Source organism: Amphiura filiformis, chromosome 20 (genome assembly GCF_039555335.1).
Source record: "Amphiura filiformis chromosome 20, Afil_fr2py, whole genome shotgun sequence".
In the NCBI taxonomy this organism is placed as follows: domain Eukaryota; kingdom Metazoa; phylum Echinodermata; class Ophiuroidea; order Amphilepidida; family Amphiuridae; genus Amphiura; species Amphiura filiformis.
In genome coordinates this window covers 33,726,304-33,752,501 of record NC_092647.1, presented here as the reverse complement: position 1 = coordinate 33,752,501, position 26,198 = coordinate 33,726,304, and the positions used below count along the sequence as shown (strand labels likewise).

General features: G+C 37.9%; 1 protein-coding gene across 1 annotated transcript; it reads right to left on the bottom strand.

Moving 5' to 3' along the window:
- Positions 1-1,103: 1,103 nt before the first annotated feature.
- Positions 1,104-25,937, bottom strand: LOC140142661 (aspartyl aminopeptidase-like). Its single transcript, XM_072164660.1, has 15 exons — positions 25,871-25,937; positions 22,716-22,794; positions 18,508-18,596; positions 17,487-17,600; positions 16,787-16,912; positions 16,277-16,401; positions 13,960-14,050; positions 13,193-13,300; positions 12,302-12,379; positions 11,310-11,393; positions 10,380-10,537; positions 9,855-9,894; positions 9,056-9,157; positions 5,991-6,158; positions 1,104-3,231 (listed from the first exon to the last, which is right to left on the bottom strand). The coding sequence occupies exons 2-15, from the start codon at positions 22,792-22,794 to the stop codon at positions 3,181-3,183; spliced, it is 1,413 nt and encodes a 470-aa protein (XP_072020761.1). The 5' UTR covers positions 25,871-25,937; the 3' UTR covers positions 1,104-3,180.
- Positions 25,938-26,198: the final 261 nt, after the last annotated feature.

Here is a 26,198-nt window from a genome sequence, read left to right as displayed (position 1 = left end):
GATTGTGACGTATAAACTGAAGTGTAAAACAAGGAAGGTGCAACATCACTATAGTTCCGATTTGATTGTCAGAATTGTCATCATTCTATATTGGTCTGTTCATGAAATGTAATCATCTACTTGTTTTTCATTATTTTCCTCACATTATACTGGAGGAGCTAGGACCACTTTCTGTGCACCCACAGGACCAAACCAAACCAAATTTGTTAGGTTCCTAAGATGACCCTAAAACATAATCAGGATGTTCCCAAAAATATAAACTGGCCCCAAGGGGGGTAAAAGGTCATCGCATAGGGTCAAAATTTCAATGTACCGTTCTTGAGTTATAACCAAAAAGGTCAAAGGTCACGTTTTTGCCTCTATGGGGGTCAAAAACATCAAAGTGCTCCGATTTTGCCAAAAGGGGTGTCAAAAACGTGACCTTTAACCTATTTGGTTATTAAACTCAAGAACAATACGTCCTAGATAGGTCAAACTATTCACTTTCTGAATCCTTGTGACTAGGGGAATACATTGGAATGGTCCTTAACACAATTTGAGCAAGTTTAAAATTTTGACCCTATGCAAAGTTCGATGACCTTTTACCCCCCTTGGGACCAGTTTATATTTTTTGAAACATCCTGATTACGTTTTGGGGTCATCTCAGGAACCTAAAAAGTTTGTTTGGTTTGGTCCTGTGGGGGTGCACAGAAAGTGGTCCTAGCTCCCTGAGTATTACCCATGGCAAACCAAGGATATGAGGTGCTATTGCTGAGTAACGATTGTGTTTCCAATTAAATCTGCGTAAACGCAATGCTGTCAAGTTATAATGGTGAAAATGTAAAATGTATTTAGTCCACTTGGGTTTGAAGCTAACAAACAGAAGGAGTACAATGACTGAAAAGATCTGATGCGAAAATCTATCAATTGCACACAAATTAACAAAATATGCATATCTGTAAGCCAGAGTATGCATAATGAGCGAGTGGAATATGGTAAAGTCACAGAGAAATCTAACTACGCTCCCGAATGTAACCACTTTCTTTCTTTAACATTGTAGGACAGTTTAAAATATTGTACATAAATTTTTCTGAGCAAGACAAAAGCAAACAAACCCAATTACAACAGTTGTATTATTATGCATGAAGCAACTTTTTTTTTTATTTCTCCAATTCACGTCAACAAAATATTGCAATATAATACTTTCTGAAAATAATGATGCATTATGCCATGTGCCAAGAGTGGCAAAATATTGATAAGTTGGACTAACATCAAAATAAAATGATTGTATCGACTGCTCAGTGCAAGAAGTGTGCATGTGCAATAGCTGCCATGTGTAGATAAGTACAATATACTTTGTGTAAATTGCCAAATGTTCACAGGGCAGCTATTGTACTTACCTACTTCTGGCACTGAGCAGTCAATATATCACTTTAAGGCCCAAAAAAATTGTTTGTTTGTCCACGTCCGACCGACCGTGTACTCTGGTCCCGACCGTGTCTTTCTTTTTTTTTTCTTTTTTTTAAAATTTGCATTGAATGTGCTAGTAAAACAGTGGTTAGTATAAAGTTAAAGAAAGAAAATGTAAAGAAAATGAACAGTATAACATGCAGAACCAGTGTTCGAAATATGCCTCAAAAAGTTACAGGCCAGCCGGGCTTGACCTTAAAAAGTTACCGGCCAGCCAGGTCGGCAACTAGATGCCAGTCATAAAAGTTACCGGCCAGGCCAAAAAGTTACAGGCCAATGGCAGGCTGACCAGCCCTATTTCGAACGCTGTGCAGAACCATCTCAAGAGTTAAACCAGTAAGTGCTGTGTGTTTTGACTTATTTACCAGTCTTCAAATTGTCAGTTTCAAGTGCAATATATGTAAAAAAAAGAGAAAAAAAAACCGACCTACCGACCCAACTGTTTCATAAGCCTCTATGGACAAACAAACTTTTTTTTTTTGGCCTAATAGCCCTTTTGATAGAAATGACTGTGCATCTACAGGGGAATTTATTTTATTCAAATAATTACATTCACAATTATTATTCTGGGGGATTTAAGTTCCTACATTTATGGCAAATAGAAGAGCAAAATCGTGGTTTTTTTTTTTTAAAATGTGCTATTTCAGTTAAGATCCATACACCCCTTCAATAGAAGTCATGATCTTAATCTTCTACACATGGAGTGAAGAAATTCACACTCCATGTGTGGAAGATTAAGGCCATGTCTTCCACAATGGGTGTATAGTGCGTCTTGCCTCAAGTTGAGAGTAACACCATGTTGGATTTTGCAGTTGCAGATTTGAAGCAATGCAGTTTGGCTCCATGCGCCACCAGCGTATTTACCCGCCTTGGACCAACAGTGCACACACAAATCGCCCTTCTACACGTGTGTAGGTTTGGTTAGCATGTGCAATTCAAATCTGCCATTGTAAAATCCAATATGGCGTTACTCTCAACTTGAGATGAGATAGACTATAGTAGATTATTCTCTCATCTTGTCTCACTGTATTGACTTCAAGTCAACTCAATTTACAGATTTATGGCATTACGTTTCACTACCTGGAGAGAATTTATCAAAAATTGAATTCCTGACGCAATATGTGGTTAAATGTTGATCCTTTACTACAAGAGTTTACCGTTGATTTGGTTGAAAAAGGAGGCGAGACATGATCAAATCTCTCCAGGTAACAAAACGTAATGGACATTCTCAAGTACTGTAATAGGTTTTTGTCTTGAGTATACTTATTATTCCACTTACAAAAATAATGCTTTTATATCTGTATATATATAGGTTACACAAAAGAGTTACATTACATATAGCTTACTAATACTTTTCTTATGCCAACAATTTTATAAACAACATCTGAACAATTTGGCAGATTTGGCCAGTAAACAGTGGCACCAGCAAGGGTCCTCAATGATCCTCAAATGTGACACTTTCTGCCTAAAAAAGTGGATTTTCAGTGACTTGTTCCAAATGGGAGAGGCAAAGCCCAAGCATGTCACCAACATCATGTGTTTATCAACAAGGAGACCCGGGGCAAGGAGTAGTCTTTGACATTTGTCAAAACTGCTATTTCAGCTATTTGTCTGCATTAACCTTATGAAATGAAGGCAAGACTTCGTAGCCAGGCATCTTTTACTCGAAATAGTAGTAGAGGAGGAGTAAACACCTTGACAACTTTGTAAATTCCACTCTGGTTGGAAATTCTAATCCACACATACTGAAGCATCCACAGCTGGGAAGTGATCAAAGAAACCCTGAATAAAAGAGAAAATATAAAAAATATTAATACATGCATATGTGGGTACACGCTTATTCACAGTTTGCTACACTTATTGCAGTTGAAATCCATATACCCCTATGGAAGACATGACCTTAATCTCCCACACAGGGGCTGTAGATTTCAAATGGAGTCATCCACTGAGGTAACATCATTTGAAATTGGAATTGGAAGATTAAGGTCATGTATTCTATAGGGGTGTATGGATTTGAACTGTAATAGCCAGTGTTCGAATTTAGGAAAAATAAATGGTTGTCCCACGGACAACCAGATTACAATTTCTGGTTGTCCGTCTAAGTTTTTGGTTGTCCATAGGCCTACAAATGTGACTTTTGGCTAGATTTATGGTTGTCCAGAGGACAACCGAATCAGTATTTTTGGTTGTCCGGCGACTTTTCTAGTTGTCCCGGGCAACCGGACAACCAAAATTTCGAACACTGGTAATAGCCCCCTTGCACCCTAGCTGACAAGAAAACAGCTAACAAATAACTGCATATAATATTTTGCTGGTTAGCTCCTGTAGTAATTTTTTTTCTCATGGCATATATGCTATGCATTAAATTGTATAATTTCCATAAAACAGCACCTCTAAAGGAATTCATGCTTTTTAACTAAACACATCACAAGAAATATGTCCGCCTCTCAACATTTCGTCACAACATCGTAAGGTGAAATTTTGCACCAATAAATCTAACTTAGAAATATTAATTATATGACTGCTTGCTAAATGTTGTGTGAAAATGAAAGAAGTCCATGACTTCATGGCTGAATGAGACCAAATAGAAGACAAAAACGGTCCTTTCCAAAAGTCACAAAGTATGCCTATGCTTGAATAACTGCAAGGTGTAATGGAACAAGAAATGGGACAGGCCACCTTACAACTCACTGTGTTGAGCTCTGAACCAAGAAGGGGATTTGCATGGCTTAATGATCATGAAATGATTACACATCATTAAATGTTCACTTGGTGGAGATTTTAAACTGCACTCAACAGGGTCTTAGCTAGCCACCCGTCTGGCCGTCATTTTAGACGGGGAATGCCTTTGACAGATGATTTATTATAAATTGTATGTTTTGAGAAGCTGATTGACCTTTTTAGTAGACCCAATTTGTTGCACAAGGCCATATCGGCACATATTTGAACTCTTTGAACCCCCAATGGGCTATAGACGTCTGGTAAATGTTTCAAAGGTCAAATTAGGACAGGCAATTTTATTCAAATGATGGGCAACCCTCAATTTCTACCTAAGACCCTGGCACTCAACCTTAAACACATGTATTTTTCCATTAGCAACAAGCCATGAATTAACTTTTGTGACAAGTATAGGCTTACTTTGTGGGCAGTTTTTGTCTTCCATTTGGACACATTCAGCCATGAAGTGGTTTGAAAGAGGAGTTAAGGAGGCAATACAACATGTCCGGCGGGAGGAACCTTCGCTCAACAGAGGAGGGGGACTTCGCCACAACCTGTCAAGGACCTCGACGCAGCAATCAGGAAACTACCCGGCGACTCTCCTGTGACGTCCATACCATCAAGTGTGTCACAGGTCAACCTGATCAGTCAGCCTGATGATGCGTCTTCGATGAGACGCGATACTGTTGCTATCAAAAATAGTAAGTCCAGATGAACAGATTTAATATTCATTTTATTATGTTTATCTACCTGGATGACTGAGAATATTCACAAATTTTCATGAAGCCGTGGGTATCTTTTATTTTCACACAACACTAAATATTAATAAACAGTCATATAATTATTTCCAAGTTAGTTTTATTGGTACAAAATGTAATCTTAAAATGTTGTGACGAAACGTTGAGAGGGGTACTTATTTCTGCTGTTGTGTTAATGATGAGACATGTTTGTCTAAAACTGTCAGTTGGTTTAGCTGAAAATACCAGGCTTTACAAATACTTTATCTCTAAGGAACATGAGTTATATGACTAGTGTGATGATGTATGCCTTCTATATACAAGCTAGCCAATGAAATTGGACTATATGAACTCTGACTCTGTACAGCAACATGCATGAATAAAGCCATGGGAAATCTTGCAATATTGCATTGTCACTCAGCGGAAAAACTGTGATGCTCCTGGAATTTTTAGTGAAGGTCAAAAAATAGAATGATATTTGGAATTTTATAGCATGAGTGTCACAATGGTCTGTGTATATAGCAGGGATGTAAATCTTCAGGAAATTTCCTGATTTCCAGACATTTTGCTTCAATCTTCCCTGTACAAAGTATAAGGAAATACACATTTTCAGGAAATGTTAAAGCAGTTTCAGGAAATCAGTGATTGTTTTCATCCCTGATATAGTGTTCTATAGTGTGTAAAAGTTTCCAAGCCCCATTGAGAAACATGCCAGAAGTACACTACATTCCCTTCAATGAGCAACACACACAAACACACCCCTATGTGCGCGGGCATTCAAAACAAGGACTTGTGATACACATGTGTATTGTGTGTCTGTCGCGGCATTCAAAGCGAGGACATTTTTAAGGAACAAACCATTCAAAGTGAGGTCACCTCACTTTGTCTGTAAATGCGCATACAAAGTGATATAATAGCCTATAGCCTCCTATTACCCCTAGAGGAAGAGTGTTATCCAATGCACATAGTCACAAAGCAAGGACTCAGATTTTGTCCTCACTTTGTCAAAATGTCCTCACTTTGAATGTGGGAAACTATCGCTTGTCCTCGCTTGTTCCCCCATAATTCAATACCCATAAAACATACCTTGAATAATACATTAAGTTGGTTGATTCCTGTAGTACAACACATCTCTCTAATGGAATGCATGCTGAGCTGTGGTGAGCCTATATCCACTGTCCTCAATCCTAGCTTGGCAGACAAGATTGGACCTATTGTTGAGCCACATGCACTGTCATTTCTGACCACAACATCCTGAAAGTAGGTTAATAAGGTCAAACAATATTTATATAGACAAATGTTTAGAGAATAAAAGATCGGAAACATCTGTTAACAACAAGATTGACCCTCAAAATGAAACTGTTATCAGCTGTTATTCATGTAATCGGATTGGGGGGGGGCCGGGGTGGTTCAAAAAAAAGACAGGAAGAAGTCCAGGGGCGCAAATTGTGATTTCTTCCTCAGGAGCAAGGTTTTTAGGCCCAAGATTTCCTCAATCATACCAGAAATAAAATAGGTTTGTTCTGCATTTTGAAAGATGAGAATGGTAACTTTACATGATAGGGTGCTTTTTAAAAGAGACTACATGTAAAAAAAACTTTCTAAAAGGGCTTTATTTGGGAAAGTTTGCGCGAAAAATTTGGTATTTTATACTAGTTTGGCCAATGATTGGTGTGGATTTACTGGGACACGAGCTCATTTCCTTTTCTCTTCACTAGGATCCACAACATGTTCATCTATCAGGGCACAACTCTTTAAGCCCATACATTTTTACTTTTATTGAATGACCTTAGAAAATTTGGGTACAAAAACCCATACTCTTCAACTTGAGGTCAAATTTTTCACTATGAGTGTTTAATTGAGGTTATTGATCTATGCCATTGGGATGAGGCCATTGAGGTCCATAGGTGCTTGCTGACCCCTGTATCTCCATATCTGTGACCATGCTTGGTTACTGCCATTTTTATGTTTACCTCTTAATGTTGATGAGTCCATTTCACTATCCTTTACAACTTGTTCAGTGCTTTACATGTACACATCCAACTTCTCAAGTATGGTGTACAACCCTTGCCGACTACCACCTGGTTGTACACCTGGTGTACAACCAGGTGTACAACCAGGTTGGTGGTACACCAGGTGTACCACCATTGAGAAGTTGGATGTGTATGTTCTCTTAAATTCCCTTACAATTTTCCAAGTCATCATCTTCTCACTGGCACTTCTGATTTTTTAGTATTGATACATTGAATTCCTTTATGATTTTTTTTCCATACAATCCTGAATCCTCATTGTCTTCACTTAATAAATTTCCTCAGATATGTGCCCTATTACCACCTGCTTTCACCCAACTTCTTTTTTTTTTTCCTGTTCAATTACATTGAATACCTCCTGATGATTAATTGAAAATTTCCTCAAATATGCATTGTTAACCATATCCATATTCTAATACCAAACACCTTCCTCTTTTAGCTCTTATTTCTTGAACAATCATGAGAATTCCTCAATATTTTGCAAAAGTGTCTTCCTCTCTTCCATTCAGTAGCTTCACTGCTTCACCTTTTGCTGAGATTGTTTCCCTCTTCTACCCGTTCCTCCTCCTCTTCTTTCCTCTTTCCCTCTCCTCTTTTCTTTTTCTTCTTCCTTCCTCTTTGATTCCTCTCTTTTTTTCTTCTCAAGGCATTATTTCCTCAATTTTTACTGTCATTTCCTAGGAGCGGTGCTCCCCGCTCCCACACAATTTGCATTCCTGGAAGTACAGAAAGAGGACAAACGTAAATGAAGCCACCTGGATAAGAAAGAAGGGGTCAAAACACTCAACAAGAGACAAATGTAACTACTTTCTTCTGCATATTTTTGACACAGTCCTTACAGCCCCATCTATGTAAGTTCCCACCATAGGCATAGATCCCAGGGGGGTAGGGGATAAATTCCCCAATATTTTGCCAGGGGGGAGGACCCATACAATCACCCCCCTCCCCAATATTAATGCCTGTATGTGGGTTTCTGACCAATTAACCTCATATTTGGCTATTTTAGCCCCAAAGTGCCAATTTTTGCGAATTTATACTATTTGTGCACTAATTGTTTCTTCAGATAAGTTTCAATATGGCAAAATTGTTTGCGCACATCACACGCATCTGTACCTTGAACTTTTTTGTTGCCAAAAGGTGCTGGGTTCACTGCATTTCAAGAAAAAATTTCCAACACCATCCTCCCAATCTCAAAAAGAAATCTACGCCACTGGCTCCAACAGGAAGTAGCCAACGATGTGTAGGGATTGGTAGGTCTTGGCACAAAACATCATCCCATATGTTGCAATTGTATAAAGAATTCTGAATTCTGAAATAACTGTTTTACTTAATCCTGATGAACATATTTTCAGAGCTGTACTTTGCATACTGACCTGTAATGGCACATTGGCTTTGGCTGCAATCATTCTCAGTATAGTAGCAGTCACAGCTGTGGTGGCATAGTGTTGATTGCTATTAAACTTTAACACAGAGATACTAACCTGTAATGGTACATTGGCTTTGGCTGCAATCATTCTCAGTATAGTAGCAGTCACAGCTGTGGTGGCATAGCGTTGATTGCTATTAAACTTTAACAGAGATACTAACCTGTAATGGTACATTGGCTTTGGCTGCAATCATTCTCAGTATAGTAGCAGTCACAGCTGTGGTGGCATAGTGTTGATTGCTATTAAACTTTAACACAGAGATACTAACCTGTAATGGCACATTGGCTTTGGCTGCAATCATTCTCAGTATAGTAGCAGTCACAGCTGTGGTGGCATAGCGTTGATTGCTATTAAACTTTAACAGAGATACTAACCTGTAATGGTACATTGGCTTTGGCTGCAATCATTCTCAGTATAGTAGCAGTCACAGCTGTGGTGGCATAGCGTTGATTGCTATTAAACTTTAACACAGAGATACTAACCTGTAATGGTACATTGGCTTTGGCTGCAATCATTCTCAGTATAGTAGCAGTCACAGCTGTGGTGGCATAGCGTTGATTGCTATTAAACTTTAACAGAGATACTAACCTGTAATGGTACATTGGCTTTGGCTGCAATCATTCTCAGTATAGTAGCAGTCACAGCTGTGGTGGCATAGCGTTGATTGCTATTAAACTTTAACAGAGATACTAACCTGTAATGGCACATTGGCTTTGGCTGCAATCATTCTCAGTATAGTAGCAGTTACAGCTGTGGTGGCATAGCGTTGGTTGCTATTGAACTTTAACACTGGGCCCTGTAATGACCAAAAAAACAATGCTTGTAATTTTATGGCACACTGTACTCTACATATAGGATGTTTTGTTCCTTACGTAAAGCATCAAATTAGGTCACGGTCAATAGGTATCAATGGTACTTGACCTATTTTTCTGTGCTATCTAGGTAATGAAACATCTTATATTGTGCAATCCTATCTTTATTTGAATTGCAGTTGCTACATCATAATAAAGAGTTTGACATCTCTTGCCAATATCGGAACATTTTTATATTTTTGACCCCATACATGTAGAGCCAAAAAATTAACCTGTAACCTTTTGCAAATAACTCAAGAACAGTACATCCTAGATAGGTGAACTTAGTAAATCCTTATGACGAGAGAACATGTTGGTATGCTTTTAAACACAATTTGAGCAATTTTAAAATTTGTGTAAAGTTTGATGACGGATTTTTTCCTCAAAACCTCCAACAGCTTATAACTAGTTTTGAGTAAAATGGAACAAAAAATATGAAATTTCTTGACTCGAGCAATTATTCTTTTAATTTAGCTACCCCCACTTGCAGTGAGTGTATGAATTAGGGATTTACCCCCAACTGTCTCTCTCATGATGAAGAGGTGATTAGGCAAAATTATTAAATTTGGTACAAATATGATTTAGGCAAAATTAATAAAGTGACAATATTTGACAATTTTTAGTTCAATAATATTTACTTACCAAGTGTAAGCTGACTTTGTGGTTGTCTTCATGCTTGTCTCTGAGAATATATAATAAGAAATTACAAATTCAAAAGGCTTTATACCAGCTGACCATCATCATCATATTGTATATGCCATTCTTCAAAAAAGCTTACACAATTATGGTGTAATGGTGTATATTCAATTATGGGGATTTATGATAAAAATAATTTTGACATGAAGTTGGTAATCCTCAACATGCTTTTCCATGCTATGTTGTGCTACACTCAGTTTTTGTTTCAAATTCTGTGTCATGGACCAAGTCTCTGCACCACATGTTATAGATACTCCGTCGACTCTTGCTGTCGGGCATCAATGATGGCTCGCCATAACCGCCTGTCCTGCATGCTGGTCTCAATTTCTGCCACTATATATCCTGTGTCTTGTTGAAGCAGGTCCACAAAGGTCTTCTTGGGACGTCATAGATGACAGGAATGTACATTTGAATTTACTTAAAATATCTATACTGGTGATCCAGACAAAATGACCAGCACAATATACTTACGCATAATTGGGATGAACGGCATGTGCTTGGTCAGCGCTGACCAAGTAAGATTTACTGACTGCTTCTTCAAAAGCTACAGGATTCGATCCAGCACAAATGCGTCTCATGATCCATTCTGTCAAAGATGAACCTGCTCCTTGCGCACTTTCAGAACCAACCTATAGGAAGATAAAATAGCAAGATCAAAAATGTACAATGGAGAAACTATGCAACCATAATCTATTTTAGACAGTGGGTGGTTAATAGTGAAACTTATGGGACCCAGTCTGCAGCTAATCTACAGGCAGTATCAAAATGATTGGTACCCATCAGTTTTCAATAATTATGGACAAGTCACAAGTCTTCCTCATCAAAATGCAACATAAGATCCACTAATTTTTGTTACATTACTGTGATAAAAGTCTAAATGCTAGCCATTCAAAGAGGATCATATGTTGCAAATGACAGAAGTGGGCTTTTCAATAAACACCAAAACCGATGAGTACCAATCATTTTGATACAGCCTGTATTACAATGTGCAATGTGTCTTAGTACCCATCAAAATCTACCCATCACCCTAGTTCCTTCATCTGATAGTTTTTATCAGCATGCTCTAATTCCATCATATATTTATGAGGGAAACATACATTCCAATTTAAAACACTAAACCTTCTTGGGACTCTAGGTCGGTAAACATGAGTAAGATTTAATCTTTCCCTAGAGCTAGAGAAGTCCTTTTCAGAGGGCTTCTCTAGGGAAAGATTAAACCTTACTCACTAAACCTACTTGTTCATATTCTCCACCATTAAATCTGGAAATAAACTTTGCATATAAGATCGCAATATGAGGGTCCGTCTGCACTGGCAATATGACTCAGTAATGTCATTAAAGTGTCTTCTAATTATCTCATCAGAGTTCTCACATATTTAGTAGTCTCAGCTTAAGTCTTACCTCCTCATTGTCAAATAGTAGTATCATACGAATATTGGTATCATTCTTGAGCCCATCAGTATCCTTGCAAGACTCAATCAAGCCCTGTAAATATAATAATAATTTAACAATTGTGAATCCCTTAACAATGAATCATACTTTATTACTGTACTCTTTTTTTAACAAATCTTCTTTTAGAGCAATAACTACCAACATCTGCGGTCAGTGTTTGATTTCCCAAGAGATTGACCGACTGTCTGTCAAATCATTTATCAGAGTTCTGTCCCATTTTCTTGTTGATAAAGCATATGTAGATCTATTGTATAAATATGAAAATGGTATCCTGATTGAATCATTACATGAAACTTCTCATTTGGACAAGCCTGACATGACTTGGATCAGTCACTGGGAGTGCATACATACACAGGTATTATTAGTGTGAAAGAACTCTGCTGGAGCCTTTAACTAAATCAAAGTTGTACTATCATCTGACATGTGAAAGGTCACATTCAGTAAAGGTAAGGTAAAGGCTCATGTATTTACAGGCCAGAGTGCCCATCTCTTTCAAGGTGATTTGTGGCCCATTTCCTCCATGCAATGTTGTTGTGGGGGTCCGCCACTCCAAGTTTGTTTACCAACCCAGCATTAGCCGGTACTCATTAACACTTGTGAAGCCAACAGTATTAACTAAACTTGATCCTATAGCGTTATCAGTATCCCAATAAGTACTGGCTCTTTCTATCATTTGCATAGTGCTTTCATTTTTTATTTCAATGCAAAATGATAACGCTATGCAAATGTTAATTATTATGCTTGATACAATTTATTACATCACCAGGTTATGATCTCGATAGAGTCATCAGTACCTAACTGGGCACTGATAGTGATATACGACCAAACACATTGGCTGCAATGTGACTGGAACCTGCGACTCTATGATTATGGGTTTAGCCACCATGCTCCATACATTCACAACATTCTCATAACATTATACAAAAGCTTGTTCAACTTACCTGCAATGAACAGAAGCAATTCACTTGGTTGTCAAGGCGTGGTGAGAAGATAAACTCATCAAATGCTCCACCTATGGTCTGTAGAGAAAATAAAAACATTAAAATGACAGTAACTACTTACTTTATACATGATTCAAGTTTACCACAAGTTTTGTAGACAGTTACACATTCTTCATTCCATGTTAACTTTGTACCACCTTTTCATTCAATATCAAACATGGGGATCAATTGTAGGTCTCCATTATAACAATTGCCCCCTATATGGTTAGCAACTAATTTAAACTGTTGCCATTTGGTAGTTCACAGCACCTTGCGAATGGTAGTGAGCTTTGGCAAAAATTACATTGATCAATTCATAGCAAGTGTGTAGAAGAATTAAAATTTCATAGATATACTTTTGTAGGTCCTGTGGTACTTGAGTTATGCTGTAAAGAGGGCTGAAACAAAGACACTTTTGTAAAACGTACACAAATCAAGCAAGTTTTCAAAGTATACATGTATGATCTGTAGAACGAACTTTTACAAAACATCAATCAAAGTGTTATTTTTCAATAATATATTAATTTAGATAATGAAAAACTATTTTTTTTATGCTGCTTTGACCAACAATACCTCGTCTACCCTTAAGGTAATTGTTGGCACAAATTTTCAAATCTTTTGACATAAAATAACCCCACCTTAACTGGAGATCAAATTGCAAAAAAAAATTGCAAAAAAAGTTGCGAAATTGTGTTCAATTTAGCCAAAAATCTGGGCCTAGTGTATAATGTTTTGGAAAATTGGTATAAATATGGGTCCACTTTCAGACTCTTGAAGACACATCCCTACCAAAACCAAGTTTGCAATAAGAGTGATTCTATCCTCGTTATCAATAAAAAGTAAGCCACTTACAGCTGGTTGTGTGTCTGCAAGGCACAGCTCAAAGTCCATTATCTGTTCTGGTTTGGTGTTCAGTTGATCACAAATCAAATTGATCAAAGCCGGTTGGTGCTTATCTGCCTACAGTGAAAGAAAAAAGGGACAGAAATCCAGGGACAGAAATTACTTCCCAGTGACAATTGTTATAAAATCATTTGGATTTATTGATCCCCCTACATTGTGATCTTTATATATACTTAGTAGTTCGATCAGCTCGCAATCGGTGGGCCTCGTGACATTGCAGATTAATATCAATATATTTGATATATATTTGATATTTAATTTTGCTCCTTTCACAAGAGTTGGATGGCCTACCTTTATTATGTGTCACAAATATTGGTTCTAAATAACACTCTCTGGCGAAGATTACAATAACAATTTCATGCCACGATTTTGCAGCAGCATAGCCAGGTTTTGTTAACAGCAGGCTGTAGTACAAGCTTGTCAATGTACCGATAAAAACATTATTTCACACATGAGAGTTCTTGTCAAGCATGTTACATCAGTGATACCACCACCCCCACTTTCAGCATAATAGTCAGCAATCGGCCAATCAAATTACCCATCCCATCTGTTATGATTGTGGGACAATTGAGTTAGTCAACACTTCTGTATTTACGCATTGTACACACACCATGATGGGCCATTCTTCTCTGCAAACTAGTGATTATAATTTTTATAAGCCTACAAAGTACACATTTTAAATGTATTTCCCTTGATTAATATTTTTCAAGAATTACCTGGCAGGTAGCCTTGTCATCTTTCTTCTCTTCATTTTGCTGGGGTAGTTTCTCAATCTCCTCTTGTACACAGGTAGCAAGAATTGGTACCCTGTGGGATTCAACAACAATATTACAATCACCTGTTACCATGACCATGTAACATATAGTTATTATTCTTGTCCAGCAGGTGTGCTTTAGCTTGTAGGTTATAAATTTGATTGGTTCCTGGGTATTGTATATGAGGCCATAGACAGCAGCATGTTGTGCTATCAGGGAACACACCTATATCAGGGGTGTAAACGGAGCTTTCCAAAAAACGCGGAAAAACGCGGAAAAAAAAGGATCCATAGTGTATTCTAAGCACGCAGAGTTTTTAGTAAACATGTCGTCACATTTTGGGTGGATGGATTGGATTAAAATATCAGTTCAGTTTCACTTCAGTTCGCTACACAAGGGAATCCTGGTCGCCGCCATTTTATATCATTCCGATGGGCACAGTTCAATGAGTACGGACAAGGATTCAAAGAATAAGTGAACTTCGCAACAATATGTGGGATATGTATCACATGTGTCCTACTCTCATCTCCTGCGTCATAATACGTGTTTGTAGTGTGTTCTACATAGAGTGATGGGTTTCTTTCTTTACTGGAGTTGAGGATGTTGAGAAAAAGAATTCCTTTTAAAAGGAATACGGTGACCAATTACCAAAATAGCGGATTCGAGAAATTGAAAAAACACGGAAATGCATGAATTTAAACGGATTTGAGAATATTAAAAACGCGGATTTCCGCGTTAACGCAGAGATTTCACACCCCTGCTATATAGAGGTGTGTACTTATTAAATCGTGCAATGACACTGTTGATGCTGTCTGGGAAACATACTGCACATCCCTGTAAAACTAAGACAAGTTTCACCTCAGTGAATATCCTTCCAGTTTATACAATGTTTTGTTCAAATAAATTTCACCAAATATTTCTAGAATACTGTGGGAACTACTCTCTGCCACATGTATGGAAGGTCACATTATTTTACCTGACAAGAGTATGCTATTTTGGAAATGAATTACGTTTGCTTTCAGGGTACTGGATTCAAGATAGCTGAACATTGGAAGGCATGCAGGAGCATAGCCAAGGGGGCAGCTGCCACCCATGTGAGAGGTCTTGCCCCCACCCCCCAGATGCTGACCACCTTGATATTTAAGATTTTCAGGGATTTTGGTACTCTTTAGCCCATTTTGCCACTTTTCCCCCTCCCCTCCCTGAAAAAGTCCTGGCTATGCCACTGAAGCCATGTGTGCATCAGGGTTCCCATTAAGGTTTTTAAAATGTGCGTCCGTAATGACGCAAGTTTGCTGACGAGGTTGCAAATACTTGCGTCCAGACAGATTTTTGTGCGTCCATCTGAAATTCACGATTATGGCGACACACACGTACCCCGGGTCTACACCTCATCAAATGTTGATTGTTAAAAATAAATAAAAGTGAATTTTCGCCGTGATATTCCATCTCCATTCGCTATGATAATTTTTCTCATTTCTGTGTCAGTTTTTGGTCTGAAACGTGGTCAAAAACAGGTGCCAAAAACATGAGCAAAGTCCGTCAATCTTGAGCAATTTTCGTTCGTACTTTCACTTCCGCATTTCTTTTTTTAAATTAACGTGGTGTTGATGCTACAAAAACTAAAACACGCGCTGCCACAAATAAAAGGAAAAAGGGTTATCATTTGGATTTTGTTTTTAAAATTGCTTTTATTCATCGTAACAATAATTACTAATAACGGAAACCTAGATTATTAATGAGAAAATAAACTTAAAATATTAAAAATTGAATATTGTCAAGTTGTGATAAGTAATTAAATAAACATTAACCGTACGTTTTTTTAGCGGCACGTGGTGCTTGCTTGTAAACAAATCAATCGGGACTTCCCAGGCCATCAAACACTCGAGCGATCGTTCGGAAAGCATGCAAAAAGTGCACGATTTCCTGACGTTGCATTTACAAATATTGCAGAATTTACTTCAATTCTCAGCAGGTGGGTCAAAATTTTGGGGCTTTTATTATCTTAAAAATATAAAAGAATAAAAATTTCTTATTTTTATCATCAATTAATGATAAAATTTCGAAGTTTTGTCTGCGTCCACATGCATGTGACATGGACGCAAAATACTTGATTAGCCATGTGAACTTGCGTCCAAATTTGTAAAATACGCGTCTGGACGCAATGACGCACACTAACGGGAAGCCTGGTGTGCATACATGAGATGTAATAATCAAACTCAATGGACTACCATTTTAATAATTTTAACAGCTCCAGGACATGGCTTACATCACTTACATTTCTGTCTCCTTGTTAGGTCCAAAGCTTTCATTATGTTTCCTGAACAGGTGGATGGCAATGTTTGGTACTCGCAATATGGGTTTCTCAATATGGACGAGGCGGTGGGAAACCTTGTCACCATCCTTCAAAAAGAAAGTAAAATTATATAAAGTGTATTCACTTAGACATAGATTTTAGACTTATCCATCTAATGCACAAGCTCTGCAGGGGGAGTGCATTAGATGCTTCAACATCCCAGTACAGGCATTTCCATTCTGGAATTGTAACCATGCTCCCCTGGTGAGCAGGAATACAAACAGGAGCCATGAATAGATCAACACTCCCACAAAAGAAGTGCTTATGACCTGTCTTACATGTCCCTGAACCTATGATCCCTATGCAATGTCATGACAATTTCAGGGAATCATGATATGTTTCCGCATATGTAGTACCTATTGCAGATTATCAAGAACCCAGGCCTCATTCACATTCATAATTATTTAAAGGTGAGAAACCAGCCTTCCTTACCTTTACTAAAACTCTACCAGCAACAGTCAAATCTCTGTCAAACCATGTATGCCAAATACCCCCACCATAACACTCAATGCCAACAGACTGGTAACCAGTTTTACACTTCTTAGATGATGGCTTTACCTGGAAATCAACAAGGATAAAAACAATGACTTTAGATATTGAAGAGTGCTATATACCCTCTATAATTTAGTTACCAGTTACTGGAAAAAAATTAGATAGTTCACTGTAACTCCTATCAGGACAGTACCAATGAACTCGTTTTGGCAAGATGAAATCACAAACTATCATTCTTTTTTTTTATTTAACCTGGGTGAATCATTCAATATCATAAACTGTTCTCCTAGGCCTGTAATGCCCAGGGAAGGGTGTTTAGACAGCCAGGCATTAGCCTGCTTGTAACTAGCTGCAAGATGCTTGTCATTCACTGCACCTGCCCCACAATTTAAATGAAGTAAATGGTGAGAATTGCATGAATCAGGGCCATTTATACCAGAGTCAAAGACCCTAACTGCTGGGCTAAGCTGCTCATTTCTAAAAACCTAATGAATCTTAAAGAATATGGCAAAAGTGTTGCTACATGTAAGAATTTAACTCATTAGTGGGGACATACTTTTGTACATGTAGTAACACAATGTAGAGACAAATTGTATTTCCTATTTTGTAACAAATCTCATGACTATTGCATTTTCCTCACCTTGAGACAGGGGCTGTCTGTATGAGCTCCTACCATTGAAAACCCATTACCAGGTTGGTACTTGCCTCCAACAGCAAATGCTACGATTGAAGACTGGTTGCGTGTCACAAAGTACTGTAAATGAATTACACAGGTAAAAAAATTATTTATGCTGCAACTTTCTCTTGCATAGTTCCAAGAAAACTTTGAAGTAGCCATAAATATCAACATCCTACCTTTGGTAATTTCAAATTCAGGCTCTCTGGTATGACACACATATTTTAAAATGTGCATCCGAATATTTGGAAAATGATGCTGTTACACATAGCAAGAACATAATATTATTATCAATTTTAATATCACTCATTCATATCCACCGTGTATCGCACTATATTGGCATTGCAATCAAATTTCTTGTCAGATGATATTCGCACATACACTAGGAGGTTATTGATATGACTTCTGCATGTGTGCATCCTATGTGACAGAATACTTCAAATGTATTCAAAAACTACCATATTGGCACAGAGATTTCGCACTGCTGTAACAAATTGGTCATTAGCGGTAAGCCCGTTCGAATTCTTTTTGTGCAAAGTTACAAATTCTAAACAATAAAATCTTGTTTTTTGAAGTGAAGAATCAAAAAGTGATGGTTATGAATATGAATTAGATAAATAACTTTGTATCAGGTATGTTGGGCATTGTGAAAAACCTAAACATTTTGCTTTGGACCTCGGAATATCCCTATGTCAAAGGATATTTTGGTTCCAAAGGCAAAATGTTTAGATTTTTCACAATATCCTCCAAACAACTGATGTGCAATTATTGTTCCTTCTATAATCTGTGTATTTATATAAATTACAATCAATCACCAAATAGTACCAGTGGTTAGCTGATTTATGCCTATATACCATGAATAAAGATGGTAAGTAATAACTGGTTGATGCCTTCCATGACACTGATCTTGACGCAGGTTCAGATAGTGTCTATATCGTATGTGATCAATTCTATTCTACACAAACAATTCAGTCCCCACACTTGCCTTATTTGCAGGTTGAATCTCCCAGTGATCCCTCTCTTTCAGCTCTTGAAATCCAGCTGCAAGGAGTCTACTGCGACACTCTTGGACAACTGCAAAATTGTACACAAAGTTAATTGAATATAAATGAATAATTAAACATGTTTGTTTTTTTATACATACTGTTTCATACAGAAATCTGATTGATTCTGGATTATATTTAAGTAAAAGTAAGGATTTGTCATAAACCTTCCCAGGAAAAATAAAAAATTACTGAATAATAAAAGTGTTCATGATTGTGTAAATATTGCATGTTAAGAACTGTAAAAAGTAAACTGTCTTCACTAAAAAGATGTCTGGAGAGTATTCTGAGGTACATAGTACATTGTAATGATTTATACATGTATATTATTATGAAATCATAGGGAAAAAGTGCAATGCATTTTTGACATGGTATTGTGTACACATGCATTTCTAATTAACTTCCATAAAGTAGGATCACAATTCACATTCCGATAAAGGTTGGGAATTTTTGGCACCTTTTATGGTCCAACAATGTTCCCTCTAAGGATTTTATACATTTGTTGTTGGGCCCATTTGAACATTTATTGAGATTTTTGGCACAAGGCTTGGGCAAAAAGTAAATTGCTAAGTAAGACTGGAAACCTGTTGCTTTCTTTTTTCCTTTGCCACAATTCTGGCAAGTTCTGCACAGGGCTGTACTTGAACACCCGCCCGAACGCCAGGGGTAACTTTACTGTTGGGCAGGTAAATTTTCAAAAGTGCCTGCTAGTCTGGCTGGTAAGAAATTGAGAATGATAAATTGTTAATATTGCAGCCCTCAGCTGAGCTACTCCTCTGGGATCATGATGTCTTTTCAAACTTCCGTGCTTTTGGATGATAAAGTGTTCAGTTCAGCAAGCAGGGCTGTCAACTTTTTGGAATTGCTTGGCGTGAGACAGAGGCGTGCAGGATTTGCCGACTCAATGTTCATTTTGTACCATTATTCACGGCGCTCGAGAATGTGAAAAGCGGGGGGGTAGGAGCAACAAATTATTCATGACGATGCGTGAGATTTTACTCATTTTCTAGCTTTTTGCGTGAGATTTACTACCTAGGCGTGAGATTATACTACCTTGGTGTGAGACCGTGAGAAAGTGACCCAATGCGTGAGACTCACGGCCAATGCGTGAGAGTTGACAGCCCTGTCAGCAAGTCCAAAAAAGGGCAATATTTTGGGTTAGGCCGTATAAAATTAATGTTTTGGTTCTCGTCCAGAGGATTTTCATGAATTGATGAGGGAGGGAGGTGTTTTTTTGTTTGTTTTTTTTTTTTTTTTTTTTTTTTTTTTGTAAAATTAGCATTGTCAGTAGTTTTCGGTCTTCTCCAACAGTGCTCGAGGAAACGATGAGGCCCTTTTTTTTTTTTTTTTTTTCAAATGTGAGATTCTGAGGGATAAATTTCCTAGAGTACCACAAAAAAGACTTGGAAGTGATGCTTGTTCTCTAATAAACTTATTTATATGTATGAAGATTTCATAAATCATTCCAAAGTCTAAAAAATTGAAAAATCTGACAAATCCCAGAAATTGAGGAGGGAGGGGACGAGAACCAAAATATTAATTTTACACGGCCTTATGTCCACTTTTTACAAAAAATAGGCATAAGCACACTTTTTTCTTTCAAAAAGGTCCACATTTTGGAAGTCTTGCGCCCTCCCAATAAATAAGCGTATTGGCCTGATGATTGAAAGTGTGTGTGAATTATCGTGGATAGTGAAATATGGAATATGAATTGGATCTTTTTCCTATACATCAATAAATACACACACAAAGCAACACTGTTAGTAAGTTAGATGTTTGCAATTGTGCTTCATGCCTGCTCTTGTATCAAAGACATCAGATCTGCCAGAAGGGAACGCCGCAAACGTGAGCGCAAATGGCGGAAAACTCTCAGTGACTCTGATCGCGATGAATATCTTGAACAAAATAAAGTCGTAAATAACATGATTGTTCAATCTAAGAAAGATCATTTCAGAAATGTTTTAGCTGATGCTGATGCAAAAACAATGTATCGGACTGTAAATACACTTTTAAATACTGGTAGCTCAAATGGTGCTTTACCAACGTGTATCTCAAATGAAACACTCAGTAATAATTTTGCTAATTATTTTGAGGACAAAGTGTCAAAAATAAGGTCTGAGCTTGATGATCAATGTGTTACTGAAACTGTAAATATGTGTTCAAATGATGATGATGTTGTTGTTTCTTCCATGTCACAGACACCTACTGATAATGTGTGCAATAGTAATCATGTTAAGTCATCTACTGATAATATGTGCAATAATGTTCATGTGTTTGATATTTTTCCCCTGTTCATGAAGCTGAGGTTCAAAAAATCATATCCAAAATCCCCAACAAAACTAGTTCTCTCGATCCGCTTCCCACGTGGTTGTTGAAGGAATGTACTGACATCATTGCCCCTTTTGTTGTTTCACTAATAAACAACTCTTTCAGTGCTGGGTCTTTTCCTTCCATCCTTCGCGATGCAGTTATTTCACCTCTCATCAAGAAATCCACCCTCAACCCGGACGTGTTAAAACATTACCGTCCAGTGTCTAATCTTCCTACACTTGGTAAAATTATTGAATATCCTGCTGTTTCAAGGTTCAATGATCATCTTCAGTCCGAAAACCTTACTGAAGAATTCCAATCTGCTTACAAGCCAGGCCATAGTACTGAGACGGCCCTTTTGCGGGTTAAGAATGATATTGTTAATGAACTCGGTAGTGGTAGAATTGTATTATTTGTTTTGTTAGATATGTCTGCAGCATTCGATACCGTCGATCATACCATTCTTGTAAATAGATTTCAAAATGAATATGGTATCGAGGGTTGTGTTTTAAAGTGGTTTGATTCTTATCTCAGAGACCGTAGTAGTAAAGTTTGTGTCTCAGGTAGTTACTCTTCTGTACATAAGCTTAAATATGGCGTTCCACAAGGATCTGTCGCAGGTCCACCGATTTTCACCTCTTACTCTAAGCCTGTTACCAGCATTTGTAAGCGCTTCAGTGTTGCATATCATATCTATGCTGGACACACCAGCTGTATGTGAGCTATGATCCTAAGGTGTCCGGTGATAGGGAAGCTGCGCAAGCTCGCTTAACAAATTGCATTGCTGAGGTTAAAGCGTGGATGTTGAAAAAGAAACTTAGGCTGAACGATTCTAAGACAGAGTTCTTTATTATTTCGTCTCAAAAACAAAGAAATTCCATTCAGTGCGTTGACCTGAAGATTGGTGAATCTCGATAGCTCCTGTGCCTTCTGTTAAGAACTTAGGTGTCATATTTGATCCCTGTCTCAAAATGGATTTACAGGTGTCTTCACTTTGTCGTACTGTTAATTTTCATTTGCAATATCTCACGTGATTCGCTGCGTTTATAGATCAAAATACATGTCGTATGCGCATGCAGTACGATCTCTTGTTCTCTCTCGGCTGGATTATGGCAACTCTTTGTTAGGTGGCATATCAGCTTTCAATGCACAGCGGCTGCAAAGGCTTCAAAATCGTGCGGCACGCTTGATTTACTGTGTTGATAGGCGCACGAGCACTTCGCCGTTATTGCGCGAACTTCACTGGTTGCCAGTCCAGCAGAGAATAGACTTCAAGCTCCTACTGCATGTGTACAACTGTGTGTATAAATTAGCACCCATATATCTCCAAGACCTTCTTCGTAGTTATAAGCCTGGTCGAGCTGGCCTTAGATCATCTAAAGATACTTTGCGCCTTGAAGTTCCATCTACTAAACGCGTAATTAGCGATAGCGCTTTCTGTGTTCTTGGACCCAAGCTTTGGAATCAGCTTCCCATTAAGATCCGTCAGGCTCCCAGCGTAAAAGTATTCAAAAAGTTATTAAAAACTCATCTTTTCCCCAAAGAGTAGCTATCTTTGCATATAATGTTTTTAAATATTGTCGTTTTGGTGTAATAATGATTGTAATTTATCGGTAATATTGAATTGATGCTTTTATTTATGTGTAATTTTACTATATCATTTTTGCATTGTTTTTATATTATTCAGCTTTCGTGTTTTTAAATTGTGTATTTTAGCATTTATCTTGTAAAGCGCCTCGATCTATTGAAGAGGCGCTATATAAATGAGCAAATAATAATAATAATAATAATTATAGGGCATTAATCCATAGCCTTACACTTTACATTGATAGGTTCTTACCATGGTATGGGGATGGTGCCTTGTTCACAAAGGCCACAAACTCTTTGGCTGCAGCCTGGATGAGTTCTTTGGAAGCCATCTGGAGAAAAGATAATTTAGAGGACTGTAAGTAAAGTGTAATTGTTTTTCATAAATTTCACCTTCCAATTAACTTAATCAATGCGCGTTGTCACTTTGTACTTCAGAGTGGACAAACTGTAGCTAGGATTTGAGAAGTACCCGCCATTTTCACCAAATTGCCTGTCCATAATTTGACACTCAAAACATACACCAGACCTTTGCACCTGCTTGGGGTTCAGTCGTCAGTTCAAACAGCTATTGCTATAGCCCCTTGATCAGGCCCTTGATATATTAGTCTGGTCTTGTATTGAGTTCACATAATAATTTATTCATACGTAATTATTTTTTATCATTTATGTCACAGGCATTAATTTTGCCTGTCCCAGGACTGGAGCAAACTGCCCATCCAAAATTACAGGTGGATGTGATGTACACATAATAATTTATTCATGCATTATTATTTTTAGAATTTTGAAAAATGGCTAGCAAACACCCTGCCTAAGATGTCACTCACATTATATTCAAAATGCCATCTGTTGTTTCACAAAAGGCAAAATTATAGTGTTTATGGCAGGCCACATCTTTTCAAAATCCAACTTGGGGGCCACAGAAATTTTATACCAAAATAGGTGGGTCATAATTTGTTTGTAACTTATCAAAAGTTTTTGCGCACTTTGCACCTTAATTCCAACATACGCACTTTGCACCTTAATTCCAACAATGAATAATTTGTCGGAGTCAGACAAGCGCTGCAGAGGAGAGAGCCTTGGTCTCTACACCCATTGAATGTGCGTCATCTGCCCTCAAACACACGCATCAGGCATAGGGTCAGCTTCATTTTAGCTTCAAAAGGCAAGGCCTAAGTGTCCATCGGCTCTGTCTCATTATTATGGCATAAAAAGAACTAGGTCACACGATGCAACGCAGCTTGACCAGGGAATGAGGTGCCGATGCGATGATGACCAGGCCTGGAAAAAATGTGGAAAGTGGGAATTAAGAGCTCCTTCCCAGGAAATTTGGAGGGAAATTGAGGTCCTTAAACAAAGAAATACATAATTTGGAGGGAATTTGGTTTTTTTAAGGGAAATTTTGATCATCTTCCAGTGTATTCAATTAGCAGAACCCCACTTCCATATACGCTATAAACTGCGCCAAATTATTTCCGGAAGTGTCACTCCCATTGTGGCCTGTACACCATCCGTGATAATGAAAACGCGTAAAAAGGGTAGTTTTTCGCGTGTATCATGTTTAGGGTGTCAAAGGGTAATGGCTAATACGCTGAAATGAACTTTAGGGTATGAAATTTGATGCAAGGAATAAAATCCCCGTTTATGGTTTGAAAATCCCTGTTTAGGATATCGTTTTAGCCAAGGGTTAAATCCTTGTTTAGGGTGCTTTTCAAAAGTTGATTATCGCGGATGGTGTACAGGACACAATGGGGTGACCCCCCGGATTGTTTCACACATTAAGCGCTAGCGGGGCACCTGAAACAAGAGGTGGGAAGTCCAGAAATGATTGATTGGCAGCCCGCTGAAGTTCTCTGCTGAAAACTATAGCAAATGTCTTAACTATTAGGGTGCAATCGTTATTTACGACAGGGGGGAATGGGCCTTTTGAGGGGGGGAACCCAAATTTTTGTTGGTCTATTAAGGGGGAACGCAATTTTTTTTTGTTGAACCAGGAGGGGGATTGTTAGTTCCAGTAACTGTAACTCGGCATCATTATGTTTATGATAAAGACTGAAGTCTTGCTGGCAAGACTAGGGGGATTGTTATACATGTAGTCAAATGCAGCAAACCTTTGATGAGCGTGTCTACCGTGATGTTGCAAATTCGGCGCTAACAACGGCACACAGTTCATTCATAAATTTCCACTCTGCAACAGCAGATTGCCTCAGCAGCCAATCAGAGGCGAGTGCGTCCAACGCAATAAATACGCGATGTATACTTACAATACGCGGTCGTCAAAGATTTACTGCATTTGACTTAGTCTTAGTCTGAGTATAAATGGAGAAATTCGAGAAAACAAGTGGGCCGGAATCCAAAAATTTTGGGCGGACGTGAGGGTAGAACGCAAATTTGTTTGTCAATATTTTTTCCAAAACGCCCATTCCCCCCTGCCGTAAATAACGATCGGTCCCTCCGAAGGACGGTTTCACAAAGCTTTTTGCAGTTTTGGGGACCAAAACAAATGCAACTGCGGCTGTGTGTAGACTCGCTGAGTCTCATGGACGCCGTTCCTATGTCCATCAGACTCGTATTTCCCATTTTGGATGTCAATGGGAAATACACACTTAACGATTTGCGCCGGTTAGAAACTTGAAAAAAAATCTTTAAAATTTCATCAATGTATATAAAAGTGGTACCAACCGTATTGTGCTTGCTAATTTAAGACTCCGGTTGAAACAAAATTAAGGATCGAAAGCATTTTAGTGTCCAAAAAGGCAAAATTATCGTCTGCGAAATCGGCACCCTTGCGAAGGGTTCAGAATTGAATCGGGAGCGAAAATATCCGATCTTTGCGATCAAAAACACAAAATTACAACTTTAAACATACTATTGGCAAAAGACATTATTACCAAACAATACAGAATAGAAAATTTGACATCATTTTCTCAAAATATTGAAAAAATTCGCTCACTAAAGTTGGTTTTTTTAAACTTCCGTGGTCGTGCCTGTGCCTATCGTATCGTACACGAGCGTAAACGCAAAAGCAATAAACAATCACGCTGATTGGCTGATCAATGAACTTGACAACAAGCCGGCTGACCCATTGGTCTTCGGCGCGGCGCGTAGTAGGCGACCTTGTCACTTCTACGCGATCGCAATTCACCAGCGCGTACCCGGACCACGGAAGTTTTAAGAAAACAACTTTAGACATCGAAAAAGTACGCAATCCAATTCCCGTTCAAACGCGTGGGAAACTGAAAGTGCGATAATCGTGACTAGCTGTGTGTAAGTAGTTTACAAGTCATTTAGGCAACTTTGAAGAAGCGGGTTTCATTCTTTCACGGTCAAAGGCCAAGTTCTAGCTATTTAAAATATAAACTTGGATGTAAAATACATTTTATATCAAAATCATTTTCATAAACTTACAATTTCAGTAAGACTAAGAGCTCTGTTGTCCACAACGGCGTCTGCTGCAAATGACAAACCCGGAAGTAAATCCATCAATTTTGTCTATTTAAATTCAATAACTTTATATTTTGTTCATCAAAATTATTATTATTATATAATACCAATTCACTAAATATAATTATTATAATATTACAAACTTAATCATATGCAGTTGTACAGAAAAATCATTCAAATTAAAAATGTATTAATTTATTTTGACAATAAGAAAACTCTTTAAAGTGAGCGAGGCTAAAGGGTTACCCCATGTGTTTATTCGCGATTGGGCAAAATTCTGCACTGACTGATC

What these genes read in the sequence shown, in the direction of transcription:
- LOC140142661 (XM_072164660.1), bottom strand. Translation starts at nt 22,794, where the DNA reads ATGGCTTCCAAAGAACTCATCCAGGCTGCAGCCAAAGAGTTTGTGGCC. An exon ending in CCTAACAAGGAGACAGAAAT is followed by an intron (nt 14,051 to 16,276) that starts GTAAGTGATGTA and finishes TGAATCCCACAG; the next exon opens with GGTACCAATTCTTGCTACCT. An exon ending in ACAAAGTCAGCTTACACTTG is followed by an intron (nt 9,158 to 9,854) that starts GTAAGTAAATAT and finishes TGGTCATTACAG; the next exon opens with GGCCCAGTGTTAAAGTTCAA.